This window comes from Lepidochelys kempii, chromosome 5 (assembly GCF_965140285.1).
Source record: "Lepidochelys kempii isolate rLepKem1 chromosome 5, rLepKem1.hap1, whole genome shotgun sequence".
NCBI classification, from domain to species: domain Eukaryota; kingdom Metazoa; phylum Chordata; order Testudines; family Cheloniidae; genus Lepidochelys; species Lepidochelys kempii.
The window spans coordinates 44666296-44688113 of NC_136384.1; the positions used below are offsets into that span (position 1 = coordinate 44666296).

At 41.2% G+C, this 21818-nt stretch overlaps 1 protein-coding gene across 3 annotated transcripts; it reads left to right on the forward strand.

The window, feature by feature from the left end:
- The first annotated feature begins 1740 nt into the window (after positions 1-1740).
- MTX3 (metaxin 3) lies at positions 1741-20788 on the forward strand. Of its 3 annotated transcripts, none has more exons than XM_073344129.2 (9): positions 1741-1957; positions 3191-3260; positions 5377-5453; positions 7410-7502; positions 10313-10495; positions 10649-10725; positions 11689-11846; positions 14558-14646; positions 16913-20788. In XM_073344129.2, the coding sequence occupies exons 1-9, from the start codon at positions 1877-1879 to the stop codon at positions 17021-17023; spliced, it is 939 nt and encodes a 312-aa protein (XP_073200230.1). In that variant the 5' UTR covers positions 1741-1876; the 3' UTR covers positions 17024-20788. The 3 variants fall into 3 exon arrangements, with proteins under 3 accessions (XP_073200230.1, XP_073200231.1, XP_073200229.1); XM_073344128.1 differs by lacking the exon at positions 1741-1957 and adding an exon at positions 2097-2476; XM_073344130.1 differs by lacking the exons at positions 1741-1957; positions 14558-14646 and adding an exon at positions 2096-2476 and having other exon boundaries at positions 16913-17005.
- Positions 20789-21818: the final 1030 nt, after the last annotated feature.

The window sequence follows — 21818 nt, forward strand, 5'->3', positions numbered from 1 at the left end:
ATATTTGTGCATCTCACCAAGGAATTATTTTTAACATTTTTTCTTAACTACTGTGATACATTAAACACTTATTTGTTCAAAGTCACTTTTTTAAAATAGGAAACCATGTTTTTCCTTCTCTGTGAATAGACATAATTAAAACAAAATGTCAGAAAGGAGTAATGTAATAATCTACATTATTTCTGCTTATATAAATATACAGGGCACTTTTTCTTGTGGTTAGTGTTTGTTGGGAGCAAAGGCAGATTTAGACTTGACAGAAGCCTACCGTGATTTAACATTTTAACAGAGTAATGTTTATTGTTGTGAAGAAATTGCAGAGTATTCAAGTTTGTGGGGAAAACAGAAGTTAAAGTAACCCCACAGCCATAAGAACGCCATGGAAAGCGGTGGCTGCCGGCTGGGAGCCCAGCTCTGTACGCAGAGCTGCCACCAGCAGTAGCGTAGCAGTAAGGATGGAATGGTATGGTATCGCCACCTTTACTTCTGTGCTGCTGCCTGCAGAGCTGGGCCCTCAGTCATCAGCCACCGCTCTCCAGCCACCCAGCTCTGAAGGCAGCGCAGAAGTAAGATTGGCTATACCACATCTCCCCTAAAATGACATTGCAACCCCTTGGCAACTCCCTTTTGGGTCAGAACCACCAATTTGAAAAACACTGGTGTCCCCTGTGAAATCTGTACAGTATAAGGTAAAAGCACACAAAAGACCAGATTTCACAGTCCGTGACACGTTTTTCATGACCGTGAATTTGGTAGGGCCCTACATAGGTATAAGAAAAGATAACAAAAAGTTTACGTATAGCCAGCGTAACAGAGAAGCTGTAGACTGCGCACTTGGAGGTGACTGCAGTGAGTCACATGGTCAGGGTCTAACTGATTGCCATTCTGACCAAGGGGAAAATTCCTTCCTGACCCCAAATATGGCAGAGACCTGGGGGCTTTTCACCTTCCTCTGCAGCACAGGCCATGGATCACTTGCAGGTTTAAACAAATGTAAATGGTAAATTCTCTATAACTTGAAGTCTTTAAACCATGATTTGAGGATTTCAGTAACCTAGCCATAGGTTAAGGGGCTATTTCTGGAGTTGGTGTATGCAGGAGGTCAGACGGATAATCATGATGGTCCCTTCTGACTTTAAAGAATATAAGTGCATCCCGATTTGCTTTTCACTTGTAACTGATCACTGCTTATGCCTGCTTGCCTTCATCAAGATGTTAGCTCCATCTGCAGCACGGTGGAAAAGCTCTATCCAACAGTGTTTCAATGCAGTCACCCAAGCCACTGTATTCCTGTTCCTCTTTACAACCAGGAAGCCTTCTGTAGGGTTAAAATGCGGAGCAGGTGCTCAGGCCTAGCTAACGCAGACCAGCCAGCTGACTCCACTCCCACTAACCCCCGGCTGTGCAGACAGACCCTATGTTAGCTGCCGAGGGCTGACAGTGAGGCTCAGTGGCGAGGGCACTCAACTAGACTGGGCATGAAGGGGAGAGGGGGAAATTAAAGGCGCCACCCCACTGGCGACCTACGGCACCACCCCCGTCTGCGGAGCTGCGGGCTCATGCAGCGGGCCGCCCCAGCAGCCAGGTCTATGCGGTGGAGAGGGGGGCTCGCCTTGTTCCCTCCCCGTGGTGGGGGCGCCGCAGCTCCGGGGCGGGCGGCTGCGCGTAGGCTGAGCTGGGAGGGTGCCGGGCCGCTGGGGGCGGGCTCCGGCCGCCCAGAATTCCGCGACACGCGCTAGCGCCGAACCCCGCCCGCCGGGAGCCAGCAGCACGAGGCCCACCAGTGCCCAAGCCACACGCGTCTCGCGGGACGGAGCACCCGCCGGAAGGCCCGAGGCGGAAGCAATCGCTTCCGGGGCAAAGGGGCCGCGGCAAGATGGCGTCTCCCATGGAGCTGAGCTGCTGGGGAGGAGACTGGGGGCTGCCGTCCGTGCACAGGGAGTCCTTGATTGTCATGGTAACGGCCGGCGGGGGGCGACCCAATCAGCTCGCGGGAGGTGGGGCGGGGAAGTAGCTCGCGCCCGATCGGCTCGCGGACCGGGATGGCCCCGGCTGGCGCCGCGCTGGGGGGCGGTCGGTCGGTCGGTCGGGAGGCTGGCTCTGCGGGGCGGCGCCGCTGCAGCTGCTGCCGGGCGCGGAGTCCTAGTTCTCGTCTCAGTTTCTGCGGAGCCGGCTGCCGGTCTGCCTGGGGCGATGGCAAACGGCCCCAGCTCCCGTGGCGGCGCGGCCCCCGGCTAGAGCCCCTCGGCCGCTGATGGGAGCTGCGGGGCGCCGCGCTGCGGGAAATCCGATCCCCGGGCTGTGGCCGTTGAAATAACTCCGGGAAGCGGTTCCCTTCCACCACGGGCCTGTGTTCGGACCTTTGTTACGGCTCATGCCGCCTGCCGGTTCCCTGATGCGGAATGGCGCGTTATTTATACCTCGCCTGGGACTCTGTTTGGGCTACAGGAAAGCGATGCTACAGCTTCCCTGGCAGGTACTATAGGCAGAGACGAGCAAAAAGCCCATTAATTGAAGTGTAGCAACATTATTGTTCACGTCTGTGTCTCGGTGATTGCTCAGTAGGGAAAACTATTTCTTTAAACCTAAATGACGGCCTGAGGAGTTTACAACCTAAAATACTAATCCTGATAGCCGATCTGCTTTGGTGGACTTTTACACCCTTGCAGAGCTGCCCTGAAGTCATTGAGCCTGCACAGGGGAGCTGGCGTGGTCAGGAGGTAGGGAATTGCTGCCATGTCTTTTCCCGTTTAGTCTCTAGAGCCCATAGTAATGCTTGGTCACATAATTCCAAAGTCTTTCTACAACATAGAGTTAATTTGGATACCTATGTGTTTGCAGTATGGCACTGATGTCAGGACATTATTCTTAACTCCTAGTTTCCTAGAAACGTTCTGACATTTAAAAATTATTCTAGCTGACCACCACTGCCTGAAACTGCCTAAACCAACCCTTTTGCAGTTAATATAAGTACAAGTTACAGCAAGAAATTCTAACTCTTAGCACAAAAAGATTAATAATGTTAGTCATCTATTTGTTAAAAAATACACTGAATGTGCATAAAGAAAGTGAGATCGTGAACCATTAACAACATGGCTACCCAGAAGTGCTCTAGTGATATCAATTCTTAAAAAGATCACTTTTTTTTTTTAAATGCTGACTAGAATTTTTAATGCAATGTTTATTGCAGGCTTATGCCAGTTTTTCTGGTGCGCCAGTGAAAGTGAATGCTATTGATAACTCATGGAGAGCTCCAAAAGGTACTTGCTTTTGTAATTTTTTTTCCTATACACACTAGCCATTTTACAAATGAACGCCTGAGTTTGCAAATAATTGTATGTACATGCCAAACTTTTACACATGTGAGTAATCTATTTGACGTCAGTGGGACTACTCACATTAATGAAATTAAGCATGCATGAAAATGTGTTTACAATATCAAGCCTGAAAATTGTATGACAGTAAAGTGCTATCCAGAGGGTATAAATAGTATGTCCTGGATCACTATGTAAATTTGATACAACTGACAATCAACAAAACACTGAAACTGACTATACCTATAGTTTTGTCAAACACACACAGTAAACAAATTGTATCAGAAAAAAGTTAAAATTTTCTAATTTTTCAGCACAGTATAGCTAGAGGTAATTTGTAAAAATAGTAGCCACAGAACTTTCAAATGGAAATTAGATTATCAAGTTACCAGTGTTCCTTTAAATTAGGTGTAACTTGGTTAGAAGATGAGTGTAAACGTCAAGAAGTATAATTTGCACCAATCTGAATGTGCAAAACCATGATGAATTTACACAAAGGTGAATCAAAAGGATGGTGTATGAGGAAATACAACTAAGAGGTGGGTTTAAGATAATATGCTAGGGAGGCCTTTATTTTGGACTCTCCTGCTAGTTTATTTCCTTCATCATTGGTATGTAAATCACACTCTTTTTGCACAGGCTCTGGAAACCAAATCAGTGCAAGTTAAACTAATTTGCCACTGCTACCTGTCATATGATTAGCTTGTGTATCACTTATATCCACATAGAACTTCGCCCCTTATGACTTGTAGGGCAAAATTCATCCCTGGTATATCTCTTTGATTTCTATGAATTACATCAGGATCTAATTTAACATATATGCTCATAAATTCTGTATTTTTTAACAAGTTAAATATAAGGAAAGAGCATTTTAAATTCAACTAATTCTCCAAAACTCTGGTTCAATAATACAGTCTTATTTACTTGTATTATGGTAGCAGCTAAAGACCCAACCAAATCTAGTCCCATTGTGGTAGGTACTGTACAAATATAATATAAGATAGACTCTGTGGGCCAGTGGTCCCCAAATATCTTAAGGTCATGCCCCCCCTTTCCTATAAATGTAATCTGTGTGCATCCCGCTGGGAGCCGGGGCTGGAGCTGCGGCTGGGGCCATGGTCAGGAGCGTAACTGCGGCTGGCAGCAGAGCTGCAGCCGGAAGCAGAGCCGTGGCTGGGAGTGGGGCCGTGGCCAGGCCACAGTCGTGGCCAGAAGCCAAAGCTGGGGCCTCAGCTGGGGGCAGAGCCGGAGTGGAACTGGGTGGCGCTCCCTCCCCACCTGGCTGGGGCTGTGTCCAGGGCCGAGAGCAGAGCAACAGCTGGGAGTTGAGGCCTTTGCTGGGGGCAGGTCTGGGTCCGGAGCCAGAACAGAGCTGAGGGCAGAACAGGGCTGGGTGGCTCTTCCTCCCTGCCCTCCCAAAGGGGCTGGCCTGGGCCTTACCATGCCCCCTGGAATGTTTCTCCGCACCCCCCCCACGGGGGGCACACCCCACAGTTTGGGGACCACTGCTGTAGGCTGTCCCAAAGAGTTTACAATCTTAAACCCCAATCCTGCAATCTGGTGTGTTCAGGTTGACCCTCACACCATTGTGAGGAGTCCCATTGAAGTCAATGAGGTTCCATAAGGGTGCAGGGATCTGCCTGCTCAGATCAGATTGTGGCTCTAGTTTAAGGCAAGACATAACTGGGGTTTAAAACAAATGGGGGAGAAAGATGGGAGAATGGCCTAACGGACTAGTTGTGTGTACAAGTTGTAGGTTTACTGGCTGAAATTTTCAAATAGGTAGCTACAGTTAGGTACCTAAAAAGTAGCCTGCTTTTCAAAAGTGCCCAGCGTATCCTATTGACTTCAGTCTGACTGTGATGTGGCCCTGTCTTTGTTTGGATTCTTTTTCATGCTAACTATGGCCCTGATTCTGGAAACACATGCACGACCGTAATGAAGTTCTTTGTTGTGTAAAGCTAAGCACTTGTATCAGTGTTTGTAGGATTAGGGCCCATTTCAAATTCAATTAAAAGTGTCCCATGTAAATTCTGTTGACAGTATAATTTTCACTTCTTAGGAGATGTGCCAGTGTTGATATCAGAAGACACAGTTATTACTCAGCCAGCAAAAATACTAAACTTCCTAAGAAAACAGGTAGGTCTCTAATTTGCTAAAGAGAAATGTTGGGTTTAGTTCAGTTTAATTTAATTTGCAACTTGTTTTTTTCTCTGTCATGAAACATTTCTGCCTGTGTCACAATATTTATCTGTAAATATCCATACAGATGGTTTCTAATAACATGAAGCCCGATTCTGCTACTCTTACTTGTGTAGAGTAGCACTAGATCACTTCATTGTGACTACTCATAAGTAATTGTCTCTCAAGTATGAGTAAGGGTGGCAGAGTGTGGACCATGGTTAGCTGTTTAAGCAGGACTAACTTTAACCCTTCTAAGGTTTAAATATAAAACAAACAACAAAAGCTTCATCGAGCAGGTTGACCCAGCCTGAGTTGTGTATGAAGTGTTCAAATAGCTAATCTTTCTCTAATGTTGCTGGTTTTTATAGATCACATTTTTATGTCATGTTTTTTACATAACTGGATTACTCTAACAGAAATGTTTATTTTACTTTAAAACCTCTATTATTTTTAATCTGCTGTGGGGATTTTTTGGATAGCAAAACAAAGAAAATCTGGAATCGTTTTTCGTGATGCACATTTTGGCAATGTACAGTTTTACTCTTGATGAGCAACATCTAGAATGTTAAGTAATCTGCAAAGGGTGGGAGTTGGTTTGTACAGTTTTTCCATCTTTATAATGTAGGAAGAGGGCCTAAAATGGTATTGTCTCTTTTTTTTCCCCCTGCTTTGTTTTTACATCAGAAATTCAGTTCCTGTCTAGCCTGGAAGAGTCTCTGATGACTGGAAAGTTAGTGATATTATGACATCAGAAGAATTAAGAGAGTGAAAACTGAGAATTGGAGCTGGGAAAGGATTTTTAATCACACTGTTTAACACATATTTAACCCAAGAATTTTAAACATCAGTGACTAAGGAACCTCTTGGAGAAAAGACATCGGTTAGAGATTCAATACTTCTCTCTTTCCAATCAAGGTGTGAGAACTAACAATATGCATCCTCTGAGATATCCCAGAGGTCTTCCACAAAACTGGGAAGAAAACCATTAACACTCCCAGTATATCTACACTTGTCTCTTTTTGACAAAACAAACGTCCAAATCTTCTTTACACAGTGTAAAGACTGAAAAAGTGGGCACAAGACCCATTTTAAAAAAAATCTGTTGCAGGTCATCTTTTAAAAGGAACAAATATGTACCTGCATAAATTTGTGTGTATCTATCTTCTCATTCTTTGAGAAGTTTCTCACTTCTGCTCTAGAAACCAGGAATGGTACAGAATAGTCTATACACATATCCACTTCTCTTTTCTTTCCTTGGGCAGTGAACTACAAGGCTAAACACCAAGGGTCAGATTCTGATCTCAGCTAACTTAAATGGATTTGATTTGTTGACTTCAGTAGAATTACTCAAATTTATGCTGGTGTAATTGAATCTAGAATTTGATCTAAGGTACCTTCAGGACTCAGACAGTGTTTACATTTCTAAAAGGATAACTTTGAAAAATAACAAATAAAAGAGTGTTTTGGTTTACTCTCTATACATCTCCATATGTGCATGAGGCTTTACAGAAAACTGAGAGAGCTATCTACCGGAGGAGTTCAGTACAGTATTGGGACCTGAGTAATACTTTTTGCATCTGTTTCACTCTGCTGCTGCTTGGAAAGCAGTTAAAGGCAGGCTGTTTTTCTGGGCCTTCCTCTCCAGTGGAGGCTGAGGATACTGGGAGCAGTAGAGAGGTTGGGCATGGAGAGGTTTAGCACAGAGGGTATGGATGATTAAAGGAAGAAAATTTCAGTAGGTATACATTTTCCATTCTTAGATTGCAGGACTTAAAATTATTTTGGTTACTTGACCTGCTTAATAACTGTTTAGCTCTACAGAAGCCACCAGTTGTGGGACTTCTTTTCTGTGTGAGAATTTTCATGTGACACTGTGTGTGTGTATTGCATGTGTGTTTTTTAACTTGACAGAAATACAATGCTGATTATGAACTATCTGCAAAACAAGGAGCTGACACACTGGCCTACATTGCACTACTTGAAGAAAAACTGCTTCCTGCTGTGGTAAGCATCTACAAACATAGAATGATGGTCAAGATAAAATGTGATCAATAATTAAATATTGCCCAGTGTGAGACATTTCAAAGGAACTTGGTTTTCAGAGAGAGGGTGATGAACGCTTTCAGACACTGAATGGAGCAGGCTATACGTTATTCGTAAATATTTGTATCTGTGAAGGTGTTAGGCAGCATGCATTGCTCCAAATGGATTCTTATGGGAGATGGTCATTGGTGTTGATTGTGTAGACGCAGCCATCACACCACAGCTGTGGCTGCAACTTGCTTCCTTTTTTTAAGCCCAATTTTGACAGTACTTCTGTCTGCTTCCAAAAATCTGGGGGGCAAGGTATCTCTGAGATACTCTTTTTAAAATGAGCTATACCTATTTTTCCTTTATTTTCTTTCTAAATGCAACGTTTTGAATGCAACCAATGCATAGTAATGTGACATTTGGGGGATCACCCAGACCAGTAAGGGGTTCTGTCACTATCTATCCTGTAACCGTGGGGTTCCTTAATGCTGTGCTGCTATGTCTCAGATCGCTGACACCAATAGCCTGCCCATAAGCACAAGGTCTCACCCTGGCTTCTGCCAGCCTAGTTATTCACTGGAGGTGACACCAGTGGCCCTTCCAGTCCTGAGTGTCCTAAATCCGTTCTCTCTAAGTTCTTAAGTACCAGACCGTTCCCCTCTGGTTCATTGCTCTTGAAGACATGAACCAGGGCAGGCAGTGACAGAACCCCTTACTGGTGTGCGTGGTTCCCCAATGTGTCAAATAGAAATTTCAGATGTGTTTTATTTAGTACTCCTGAATGAGATCTGACATGCCTGATCATTTTTGATAATGTCAGGGGCATAACTGTGGAGTTCTTTTTAATGGATTTTTGGAACTTCTCAAGGTATGCTGGTATGAAGATGTCCTGACAGAGTCTGTAAATGCCCTCAGTTGAACTGCCCAAGTTTAAGAGAACTTACACATGTGCCTCTTGAGATTTGATTTAAAGACTGTTTTGTCATATGTTCTATTAAATAACCTGTGTTCCCTGTACATTACATCTAGTATTGTCATAAAATATCTTTGTATCAGAAAGCAAAATAACTATCCTTAGCAAGCTTTCATGCGATATAGATTTTTCTTTTCCCTCTAAAGACATCTAGGGAAATTCTCAGATGAAAACTACTTTAAGATGCCCATTTAGAGCCTGAACTATATCAGTTGTATTTAAACATGAGTCTTGTACTTGTTTAAAAATGTAAAAGCCTACACATTCAAAGTTAAGGTTCTCTAACAACCTTTACCCTGACTCTATTCATATCCATGTTCTAACAGTCCACCAGTAGCCTCCATACCTCGATCACATCTAACATAGGCCACAAGCCCACACCAACATACTGTGAATTACAGTAAAGATGTAGAACTCTGTAGCTGCTTGCATTACCTCTATATTGGAGTTGTATGACTTTGGCTCCAGTTTATACTGGAAACCATTACCTACCATGCTACAGGTCTACCAAATTTCACATACTGGTGCTGATTCTAACCTAGCCTCTTCACCTTCATCTACTTCCTGAGAGCAATAAACACCAATATCTCCTTCATCCCACTTAGTTCTGTAACTGTCTCAAACCCATCCCCTCTACCTCTTATCCAACCCCCTGGCCCCGGCACGGCCCTCTTAACACGCCGCTCTGAGCAGCATGTCAGAGCCAGACACACTGCCACCATAGGCGCCAACTCCGGGACTGGAGCACCCACGGAGAAAAATTGCAGTTCCCCGCAGTTCCCTGCCCCCCACCCCCACCCCAGCTCCGCCTCAGCCTCCTCCCCTGAGCGTGCTGCTGCCACTCTGCTTCTTCCCCCTCCCTCCTAGGCTTGCGCAAGCCTGGGAGGGATTGGGGAGGAGGGGAAATGCTTTACCGTGTTATATCCGAATTCGTGTTATATCGGATCGCGTTATATCAGGTTGTAGGTGTATATCTTCTTTGAGATGGGGCGACCACATCTGCATGCAGTATTCAAGGTGTGGGCGTACCATGGATTTATATAGAGGCAATACGATATTTTCGGTCTTATTATCTATCCTTTTCTTGATGATTCCCAACATTCTGTTCGCTTTTTTGACTGCTGCTGCACATTGAGTGGATGATTTCAGAGAACTGTCCACAATGACTCCAAGATCTTTCTTGAGTGATAACAGCTAATTTAGACCCCATTATTATATGTGTATAGTTAGGATTATGTTTTCCAATGAGCCTTACTTTGCATTTCTCAACATTAAATTTCATCTGTCATTTTGTTGCCCAGTTACCTGGTTTTGTGAGATTCCCCTTGTAGCTCTTCACAGTCTGTCTGGGACTTAACTATCTTGAGTAGTTTTGTATCATCTGCAAATTTTGCTACCTCACTGTTTACCTCTTTTTCCAAATCGTTTATGAATGTTAAATATTGAAGGATATAGTGTGTGATAGTGATATAAACTTTTCCTATGACATTGACACTGCACCATAAGATGAGTGAATGATCTATAGGATCAGTCGTCGATTTATTTAGAATCTTTGCTTTGAATGTTGTGCATTATCTACAATGTCCTAATGTCTTAATTTAATAGGAGCATAGTTACAGCCTTAAACTGTATCTTAATGCCTTGTGTGTGGGAATATAATTTAGTAAGGCGCCTGCTTGCTTTTTTTAATACTATAATTCCTATTATTTGTGTAACAGAGAACCTTACACAGTCTTTATAAAGAGAAGCATAATGTTTTCATTAGAATTCCTATTAACTCTTGTTCATGTTCTTCACTGTGTTGATACAGCTGCACACATTCTGGGTCGAGGCTGAAAATTACTGTACTGTGACAAAGCCGTGGTTTGCTTCAAGGATTCCATTTCCATTGAGTTTATATCTACCTGGGAAGATGTCCAGGGAAGCACTTAACAGGATCCTGCTGATGAGGGGAGAGCCTCCACTATACAGTTTGAGTGAAGTAGAAGCACAGGTATGCTTTGCTTTATGAGTAACTTAGGTCACAAATTGGTACTGACAAGGGGAAGAGCTGAAATGGAGACTTATGTTGTGTAACGATAAATGCTGTTCTGCATACTAGTCTTCCCACTTTTTATTGCTCTTAGGTCAATTTTTCTCTTGTTAGATATACAGAGATGCCAAGGAGTGCCTAAATCTTCTATCAAACAGATTGGGAACATCTCAGTTTTTCTTTGGAAATATGTGAGTGTAAACCTTTTTATGATTGATAGTCATCTCACATAGTGCATGCTCTAACATTATTGATTAATTGCAAGAATGTCTCATGCTGCTCCAAAATAGATTCAGGTTTAACATTTATCTTTGGAGGTAAGATCTGAAGAGAAATGTATATGTTATAAACAACATAGTACTTTAGTGTCAGTCTGTTCAGACAGGGGTCTTGGTGAACCAAAGATTATAATTTTTCACTAAAACCTTCAGTGCTTTCTCCACTTATTTATATGTCTTTTGCTGGTGATGGCCACTGCTTGAACAAAATAATTAAAACCAGGCCCATCCACTTTAAGTGTAGCAAACTCCCAATTTTGGCCACATCATGCTGCCTCAATCCCCAAGTGTGGAAGGCCCTAAATACAGTAGACCCACAGGAGGTCTACTGTGCAGGTGGATATCCCATGTGTGCGAGCTCAGCAGCTCTCTCCAAAGTGGTTCTGGGGGATTTGGAAGCATGAAAATGGAAGGGCAGAGGTGTGTTGGTTATCTAAATCAATGCAGTGATCCCCCCACACTTGGTCAACTGCTGCCTATTTCTAGTTACGGGCTGTAGTGCTGGATGTACTAGTGCTTTGTGGCCTGTGAGCAGATTCTGTTTCCCTGCCTAAAGTTTGTTTACTTGGTTTCTGCACAGGAGACTAGACTGTTCCGGAGGTGGTGCAAGAAATGGTTTGTAATGTGACTTGAACGCCTACCATATATGGAAGCAGGGCTGAATTTTAATTCTGAAATTATGCTGCTTGAGCTTGTAAGGCCCTCTCAAATTCAGAAGCTCTAAAGTCAGTAGAAGTCCACTCAGCTGATGGTGTGATGGAGTCCCAGAATAATTGGTTAAATTGTGCTTTGCATTTTTTTTGGTGTGTGCTCAGAAAGTGGTTTATGGAGTACTGCACTGTTAATGTTTTGTCTGTTTTTTTTTATTCTCGATAGGCCTACAACCTTAGATGCCTTTGTATTTGGTTTTATTGCACCTCTTTATAAAGTGCACTTCCCTAGAGTCCAATTACAAGAGCACTTGAAACAGCTTTCCAACCTGTGTCGCTTCTGTGATGACATCCTGAGTGGCTACTTTAGACTTAATGTTACAGGTAAGCCATGTTTGTTTTTCTTCTTTAACATGGATACTATATTCAAAAGAAGGATGCCTCTTTCCATTGGATGCCAAATTGAAACTATATTAGTCAGTTACAAAGCTACAACTTTGGCCTATGGCTTTTCATGTTGCGGGTGTGGAGAAGAAATTAAGTCATGATCAGTTCTCAAGTTGTATAGTAGGATAAAGTAATGCTTGAACAGTGGAGTGACAACAGCACTTGTTTAACATTTTAAAGTAGCTTCTCCTGCCCCTTATCGTATATTATTTGGAAATGGGAACAAATCTACATTTGTTTTTCTGATATATGAAACTGAGAAACTTGATTGTTCCTCTTCATCTTTGTTCCCTCAGCCTAAACAGACATCTCCTTTTGGGTTAAGAGGATAACTTAAGTCTATATGGCTAAATTTAGTGGTCCTTAAATTGCGCAGGTCTCCCACTGAAATCAGGGAGGTTTTGCTCAATAAAGTATGACAGCACTTGGTCCTTATTTACCAATTTTTCCTCCTGTATTTAGAATCTGTCCCTTCACAGTCAGATTTCTGTTCCTTTTCTAGAAAACAACCTACCAGTGTAAGCCACACCGAGACCTGTAGTGTGGGTCTTTATTCCTCCTCTAGTGACTAGATCATGTAAGAGGTTTGAGTTTGCTACTGCTTCCCAGCCAATGGATCTGGTCCTTTAACTCAAGCAGTAAAGTTTCATACTTTTAGATCCAGAGATCCCAGGTTCAGTCCCGCAGATGACACAACCTGAGGCATCAGTGCACCAGCATTTCATGTTAAGATGTAGATATAAGCACAGTACTGACAAAAACTCAAAAAGCCAGACTGATATTAACTCTTCTGATTTGCCCGCTGATAGCTTGTGTGTGTGTGTGTTGTGGGAGAGGTTTCCCTTTCTTTGGAAGGCCGAGGGAAGGGATAGAAGGCATGGAATATATCTGGGAAGGAAACAGGTACTCTTGCATTACAGTAGATAAAGGGTTACTAATGTCAGTTGCACAAGAATAAACCTGTCTAGTCAGTCTAGAAATCCTACATAAAATATCTAATGACTTGCCAAAATCAAATGGCTGTGGAATGGGGAAAGGAGAAGAGGTGAGTGCATAACTTCTTAATCACTTTGGACAAGTTAAGATTACCATTGCATTTTGAAGGCTAAGGGCTTGTCTACACCAGTGGTTCTCAACCTTTTTCTTTCTGAGCCCTTCCTCCCCTCTTTCCCTCCCCCAACATGCTATAAAAACTCCATGGCCCACCTGTGCCGCGATAACTGGTTTTCTGCATATAAAAGCCAGGGCCAGCATTAGGGGTAGCAACCAGGGCAATTGCCTGGGGCCCCACACCACAGGAGCTCCACCAAAGGTACATTGCTCAAGCTTCGGCTTAAGCCCTGGCTGGTGGGATTCAGGGCCCTGGGCTTCAGCCCCCTGCAGTGGGGCTTCAGCTTTCTACCCTGGGCCCCAGCGAGTCTAATACTGGCCCTGCTAGGTGCCCCCCCTGAAACCTGCTCTTGGTCCCCCAGGAGTCCCCGTACCCATGATTGAGAACCAGTGGTCTATACTACTGCTTAAGTTGATGTAAATTACGTCACTCAGGAGTGTGAAAAAACTGCTCCCCTGAGTGACGTAACGTACATCGACTTAAGCGGTGTTTACAACGCACTATGTTGGCGGGAGATGCTCTCTTACCGGCATAGCTTCCTCCTCTTGTTGAGTTGAGTAAATACGTTGATGGGACAGTGCTCTCCTGTTGACATAATGAATCTTCACCAGACATGCGATGCAGCAGTGCCGATTTAGCATGGTAGTGAAGACAAGCCCTAAGTATTTGATTATTGCAGATTTTGCTTATGGCTTTAACTTTGCTGTCAAACCTCTGTGCAAGTGGCCCTTCTGTCTTCTTTATGGCTAGATGGAGTGGGGAGAAGAATCACAATTTTTTTGAGTTGGGGGGAGAATGGATCCTGAAACTTTCTTTTGTTGTTGTAACATGAGGGCATGGTTTTTAAAGGGTTGAGAACCACTTAATTCTTCCCTTTAAAGCATGTCAAGATTAGCAGGATGTACCTATATCTACACAGAAGTTCGGGTTCAGGATTTCAGTTTGGAAACAAAAAGCTACAACATTGTCTGCAATACAAAGTGTTTCTTTATTAAAGACCTGTTCAATGTTCCCTCTAATTTTTGACAGGCTGTGTGCACAAAAAATTTCTTCTGTGCAAATTTTTGAAGCAGAGTTCAGATTTGTGCACTATGAGGCAAATGCGCCCAAGCGAGTAAAATGTTATACGTTTAAAAGTTTTAATTTGCAGTTTGTGATGATGATAATAGTTTTACACCATGTTATTTTATAAATGTCATTTTTAAATACTTAGAAAAAGGAAATTTAACCTCCTTTCCCTTTCCTCCCCTTGCCAGCTAGTAGAATCTGGCTGTGTTGATAGATGGCGGGCAAACAATGTCAAAAGTCACCTGTAAATGATATTTCGGACTGGCTCCGATGTAGTGTTTCATTTTTTGTGCACACATGTGCGTGGGATTTAGGACCTGTGTGCGTGTGCACAGCTTGGAGGGAACAGTGGACCTGTTTATAGGGGTGAAAAACTGCATGATCTTTCTGTCCAAAAAAGCTTTGCAAGAGACTTGTGAAGCTCTTCTAAATTTCTTTCCATCTTCATCTTTCTGCTTTGATGCTTTAGGCGTCTCTCCGTCTGGACAGGATACCGTAGATGCAAATCTACAGAAACTCACACAGCTTGTAAATAAGGAATCCAACTTGATTGAAAAGGTTATTTTTCTTCAGTCTTTATTTTCCATTAGTTCTTGTGACTTCATTGTTGTTCCCAGCTATTCTTGCATATTGGGGCCTGGTCTACGCTACAGAGTTATGTCAATGTAAGGTAGCTTATGTTGCGCTAACTCTGTAAGCATCTATACTAAAACGTAGCTCCCACCGATGTAACTCACCCACTACCCCGACTTACGAACTCCACCTCTGCGACAGGTGTAGCGCTTAAATCGATGTAGTTAGGTCAACACAGTGTCAGTGCAGACACTGCATTGCATATATCGACTGTTGCTGCCTTTCAGCAGCTGTCCCACAATTTCCCACACTCACAGTTAAAGTAGTGTAAGTGCTCCAAGTGAGGATGCACACCGCTGACACAAGGAACGTAGTGTGGATGTGTAAAACCAATTCTATTACTGTGGTGGCTGTGTGTCGATGTAAATTAGGTTGACTTAATTTTGTAGTGTAAACTTGCCCTAAATAATCATTGTAACTTTACAATGCAAAGTTTTTCTTTCCTTGTTTCTTTGCTAAGGAGTTAATTTACATAAAAAACATGAACATAATGTCATAATTCAAAATAAACCAGTAACAAATTCTTCTGCTTCCTGAGGTAACTGTTTCATTGTTTTCAAAGCAGTATTGTTGACAAAGGAAATACAGTGTGCTCAAATGTTGAAGGATAACACAACATATTAATAGGAGTATGTATTATTTGTGTTGCAGTAGCACCTGCAAGCCACATTCCTGGATCAAGGCCCCATTGTGCTAGTCACTGTACACACATGTAAAATACACAATCCCTGCCTCAAATCTTGTCCTCTTCCAAAGGCTTATGTCAGCAATTTTCTTTTGAATAAATGCTGGTAACTAGCAGAATTTGGTTAACCATGTCCCTATGAATAATCCAGACTTCTCCCTAAATAAGGAATTGGTAATGAGAGAGGCAGTTTTTCACTCTTAGGCCTGCAGTTCAGATAATCCGTTGGAATTAGAGACCAAAAGTCCTTCCCATGTAACTGTTCAGGGCCTTGTGTGAATTGTCTTAGCAATCTAGAGATGTCCACATCATCAGATCTGCTGCAGTCTGACACTACCCCTTTTGTTATGGTTTCTGTTCTCACCACTTAAATCGGCAACTGACAAAGTTTTTTCATGGTGTCCCCTAAGATGTGGAACTTGCTCTGGACATCCATTTAAGCCCTTTCCTTTCGGTTCGAAGACTGGTTTGAAGACCAAAGAGTCTTCTATGTAACTACTTGTCATCCCCTGTCTAGGAACATTCCTTCTTTGCCCTACTCACTCTGTATTTTTAATTCTACGTTTGTTCCTTCTAATGCTTGTTGGGTTTTTTGTTTTTTGTTTGTTTTTTTTTAGTTAATGGGTCAGTCAGAAGTTCTCTGGTCTGTCCTGTACTTGGTAAAGGGCGCTTGTTTCCATGGCCGTCTGTCAGAACCTTTCATAAGCACTAAATTACTGGGGACAATATTTGAGGACACTAAGCATATTAATTCACTAAAAGATGCCACCCAGATGTGACTAAAAATAACATTCAGAGAAAAATGTCAATGTATAAAATGGTTTGTTCATGAATAATATGGAGGGTTTCCTGCATTAGGTAGCAATTGTAGCATATTTGCTGAACTTTATGCACTGTTCTATGTGGAGTGTTTAAAATTCCATTTATTTCTTCTGGGAAGTTAAAATCCTTTTATTCAGAAATTGCTTTTAACATGTCTTTGAAAAGATCTTATCATGCTCTTTTAGCAATATATTTTATAAATCATTATAAAATGAAATTCCCCTACTCCTCTGCAGCACTTCTGAAATTAAAGGCTACACTTCTCAAAGGTGCTGAATGCTGCTTCAGGTGCTGAGCAGATTAATGCGCCAGTTGAGTTTGGCAGCTTTATGACTTTTGATCCAACAGAATTTGGCTGTCATAAAACTGATACTTAGGCTTCCTTGGAGAAGGTGAGCCACAGCAGTTCTTCAATGCTCTCAGTTAGATGATTCAAGGAAGAGCCCACATAACTGTCCCACTTCTTATGTGCCATGGTATAAATAGCCATCTAAGCACAAGCAGGAGTTTAGGGATGAGAGAGGAACCAAAGCATCCTTTATGACCAGGGCTGAGAGCAGAAATAGCAGGGTGAGACCACTCACACAAACATTCATGACTGGAACCATGCAGAGTATGCAGGCTCTTGGCATGCGTCTGTGTTCTTCTGTACACCAAATTCAGCTTCCATTTTGTTTCCTGCAGATGGACGATAACCTTCGTAAGAGTCCTCAACATCCCCCTCGGAAGCTGACAACACTCAAACTTACTGCAACAGGAGATGAAAGCAGTTCATTGAATCGCTTGTCGCCCTGACAGCCTGTGTTGCCATGAATGTGTTTGCCTTCAAGTAATCTGAACTTCACAGTAATTCTTTACATAAATGTGGTCTGACAAGGGGATGAATCACCTAATATGGTATAAAACATCCCATGCTGTCTGTTCCTATAGGAAAATTTATAGTCTAGTGAACTAACACTAAGTTGAGGATAGAGTGAATCCTTAAACAATGTACTGTATGAAATTGCCTTAACTTCTGGAGATTTCTGCCTTTTAGGCTAGCACATTTGTTGACTAAGATTTCATTTTACTTTTAAGATTTTTGGTTTTACTGTAACCATGTTATAGCTTGATCAGGTTGCTATACACTAGTGTAGCTACTTAATCACCACTTCTTGCATTTTTCTAGATTTTAGCAGACTACCAAATTCAGTTCTAAAATGGGAAAGCAATGAAAGATTATCTTTGATGGCAGACAAGAACTGAATAGCAATGAGGGATGCTGGCCATTTGTTAATGTGCTTTCACAAATAATGTATTGTGTATATATTATATTTTAAGAGTATGTATTTTTTAAAAGTCACATTGCACTGTTAGGAGGCACAGTGACCAAATGTACTAAACATCACTTCTGAACCTTTATTGAGATCTGGCCTTAGTCAAATAAGTTTCATCAGCCTGCTGGATAGCCATGCTACAAAATCATAGCACAAACTATAATATAGAAAGATTGCCAGTGTTGGTTCAACAAAGGCAAAAGACCAGACTAGCTGGTCTGGACTGAAGTGCATTGGTTAGGGTTGTGAGAAGAGGCTTGCACAGGCCTTTCTACTTTATACTGCTGGCCAGTCTCTAACCAGTCATCAGTGTCTCACTTTTATAAGCACTATCATTCACCCAAAAACTAAAACAAAAGCCATCTAATCTTATTCCTTGATCATCAAGTCCTTGAGAGTGTCGCATTGCAAAATCTTCATTGAATTGTTAAAGGAGATGCACATGTAATTATGTTTCCTCTTAGCAGCACTGTCAGTTCTAGAAATCTAAATAATTCTGAAATTTTGGTATGTTGACAGATGCTTTATTAATGATATCATCAGATTACTAAAGATGCTCAGCCAAAATGGGAGCTGCTTTTTGTCAAGTGTTAATTCAAGATTTCATCTTAGAGAGCGATGATGCAGACGAGTATATGTGCAAGATTACTACTAACTTTATTTGACAAGTCAAACTAAGAAGTCTCTTGACATTTTTTTCTCTCAACTTTTCCAACGTTCAGTATATGTAGATAAACTATTTATACAGACAAGACTGTGGATTGTGTAAATACTGTACTTTACTTTATCAGCAAAGAATGTAATCTTAACTTTAACATATCTTGTTATTTATAATAAAATGTGTCTCCAGTGGACACGTGGAAATAAACTTTGTTACATGCTACTTCTAGAATGTTTTAGCAATTTGAGACATACTGAAACCACACACAATAATTGAATAAAATAACTTTCATGTACATCCCTAGGGTTGTCAAATGTTTTGAAAATTTTTACTGTCTGCATCTTGACAGGATTTAGAATGAGATCATGTTGCATAATTTCTCCAAAGTTCTTTCATAATCTAACAAACATGTAATTGTGAAGAAAAGTATAACTTAGTAAGTCTGTTTTGTGAATATGTATGTTTGCCCTTTAAAACCGTATTTTGTAAACTAGTTGAACTCTTTCTTTGAGATTAAAGGGGTTTTTGAAGCACTTATCCAGAACTAAAAGTTTGTGTTAGAGGCAAAGTTTCCTATGGAAGCATTTGCATATGATCTAAGAGACACTGCTGCAGAGTAATGAAAGGGAAGCTTAGTTTGCAGTTGGTAGAATAAAAGAGATCACAATAGGTGGATTTGTATATTACATTTGTTTACATTTAAATAAGCTTTTGAATAATTTAGTTTTTTTATATTAAATATATATATATATGATCAAGACTCCTCCAATCTGATTAAATCTGAGTACTGTTTGTTGTTGTTGTTGTCCCTTTGGTCAGACTGGAATCAAGCCCCATTTAGTCTTAATTTACCAATTAGTTAATATTAATATTAAGGGTTTTTATTTAGTGACTACTCATTCCAGTCAGTGGCCAATCGTTGTTAAATTTTTTGTGCAGACCAATATTTAAGCAATGTAACTCAAATGTAAAAACTTTATGTGGAAATCTTTACCTCTGGTATGAAGACAGACATCAGATTACGTGTGTGCTACACTTAGGTGGTGGGCAGAGTTTGATTAATCCATTGTGTCATTCAGTGATTGCCCCAGGCGCTGTCTGAGAATGAAAATGAGTGGGCCTGTGAAGTATGTATAGGTCCTTTTTAAAAATAAAAATAAAGCAAACTTTTCTGTAACTTTCTCTGTTCTAGTTGCGGGGACATCTGTAATACCCTAAAGAAATAGGATGAGAAGTATAAAGAATGAGCTGCTGTAAATGTACCTATTTAAGGCTTCAAAGGCTAACTTTTAAAATGGTCTTTATTTATTTTTGCTGCAAATCTTAGTGGAATATAGTATGTTCTTATAAATTGCATTTTTATAAAGTTACAGCACATATGCCAAAATGGCTTAGAATTGTATTAAGAAAACCGCTACCATTATGATTTCTGGTTAAAATAGTTTTTCAGACTCTCAAAGTATGTACCTCTCTTACTCAACATTACTATTATTTTTGGCATTCCAGTGGGAACCATTTATGGTGTATTTCTCATACATAATATCAATAGATTTTTTTCTGTTATATATTTAAAACCTTGTTGCTATAGATCAAATAATCTTTACTGATCTAAGCTATTGAAAGAGCTGTTAAAACACACTGGCCTTGTCTACGCCATATTACTTAATGACCTGTTAGATTTAGAATGTACTGAGTAGACCCCAGTTTATCAAAGCACTTAAGCATGTACTTAAAAGGTAAGCCTGTGGCTAAGTGCTTTGCTGAATTGGGGCCCTAGATTACAATCCTGCAAGGTGCTAAGCAACTCCTGTGAGGTGCTGGATCTCTCAGCACTCACTGACCTGTCTCACAGAAGTGCTGAGCATGCTGCAATATTGAACCCTTGATCATAAAAGCTGGAATTGATGCAGAGCAGGTTTAGGCCTAGACACTTAGGCTGAGCCTAATTGCAACAAGCGCTAAAAAACTTAAATTGCTCAATCACATTTTCTCACTTGACAATGAAAAATCCATGTAAAGAACTGACGGCCTTAGGCTTGTACTTATTTTCCTCTCCTTCTTATGTAATAATGTACTCTATCAGGACTGTGTGGGCACAAGAATTGTATCCAGTTTTATAAAGAGTATTTAAGGTTAAGCACAGATGTCATTCATGTGTGTTTGGACATTCTGCAATTGTCACCATTTTAAGAGCGAACTGTCTATCGTTACTGTTAGGTGTCATTTAAAAACTAACCAAAAAGAGTTTACCGAAGAATCTTGCACTCCATTGCCTTTATAAACACATCTTCCAATAAACAACTTTGGTAAAAGATTTCCCTGTGGCACCATTTATTCTTTTGCATATTCAATCACTGCTACCCTGTTGGTTTAAATCCTAACCATCGAATATAATCAGTGTTTTATAATGTTGAAGTTATGTATGTGGCTGTGGGTGCTTTTACACCACTGTCTGTATACATAAATATTCCTTTTCTCATAATTAAGCCAACATTGAATGAGAGGGTAGAGAAATCAACTGCCTTGTGTGTCAAGAATGTTCATTTAAGTAGAAACAACAAGGAGTCCGGTGTCACCTTAAAGACTAACAGATTTATTTGAGCATAAGCTTTCGTGGGTAAAAACCTCATTTCTTCAGATGTTTTTACCCACAAAAGCTTATGCTTAAATAAATCTGTTAGTCTTTAAGGTGCCACCCGACTCCTTATTGTTTTTGTGGATACAGACTAACACGACTACCCCCTGATACTTGAAATTTAAGTAGAAACAGCCTTCCTTTTAAGCATTCTATATTCAGTTTAAAGTGGTCAAATTATTTTGACATGGGTGGTGAGGTAGTTTGCAGGTATTTTTGCTGCCAGACTTTCCACTGTAACATTTAATGCTTGACATTTCCAGTGCACGGCAAACATTGTCGGATCATTACAACCCCCCTGAGCCCAATGTGTAAATGTTATCCCCATTTTTATAAACGAGGGAGACTTGATCCACAGCAAAGTTGTGACTTACCCAGAGCAAATCTAAAATAAAGGTGGTGGTGGTCCAGCTTTATCTTACACCCTCCTGCGTTGCTTTTCCTCATTCTTTTTGTTAAACAAGCAAACCGGCCATTTATGATTACTACTCACTTGTTTGAACAATCATTTATCAGCTGACTTAGTTGCTTGGCAGGTTACTGTTGTGGAATTACTATGTAGATGCAATTAAGTTAGGGACTGACATTTTCTACTTAAAGAATAGAAAAATTTTCTTACCTAGGCTGTAAATATTCCTCCCTTCCCAATAGACAATGTCAGTTTATAGTGACCCTACCAGTTAACTGTTCTCTACTTTTTGTAATATGATGTTTGTGTTTCCTTGGCGTTTTCCTACTCTGAAACATCTCTTGTTTGGATGGTTATTTCTGAATAAAGGTGTTTGGCTTCTCTCTCTCTCGTCCTTTCCCCCCTTCTTTTATCTTGAGTAAATCTCTTTCTTTCCATTACAGCAAGGCTCTTGTTCACTCCTAGCTTATAAATAATTTGAGTTGGAGAGCTATGGCATGCAAGACTGGGATGCTAACAAGAAGCTGTCTAGTTTTCATGTGGTAGTGTCCATAGAGAATAAACAAAAA

What these genes read in the sequence shown, in the direction of transcription:
- MTX3 (XM_073344128.1), top strand. Translation starts at nt 2,375, where the DNA reads ATGCCGCCTGCCGGTTCCCTGATGCGGAATGGCGCGTTATTTATACCT. An exon ending in TAAACTTCCTAAGAAAACAG is followed by an intron (nt 5,454 to 7,409) that starts GTAGGTCTCTAA and finishes TTAACTTGACAG; the next exon opens with AAATACAATGCTGATTATGA. An exon ending in CTTTAGACTTAATGTTACAG is followed by an intron (nt 11,847 to 14,557) that starts GTAAGCCATGTT and finishes TTGATGCTTTAG; the next exon opens with GCGTCTCTCCGTCTGGACAG.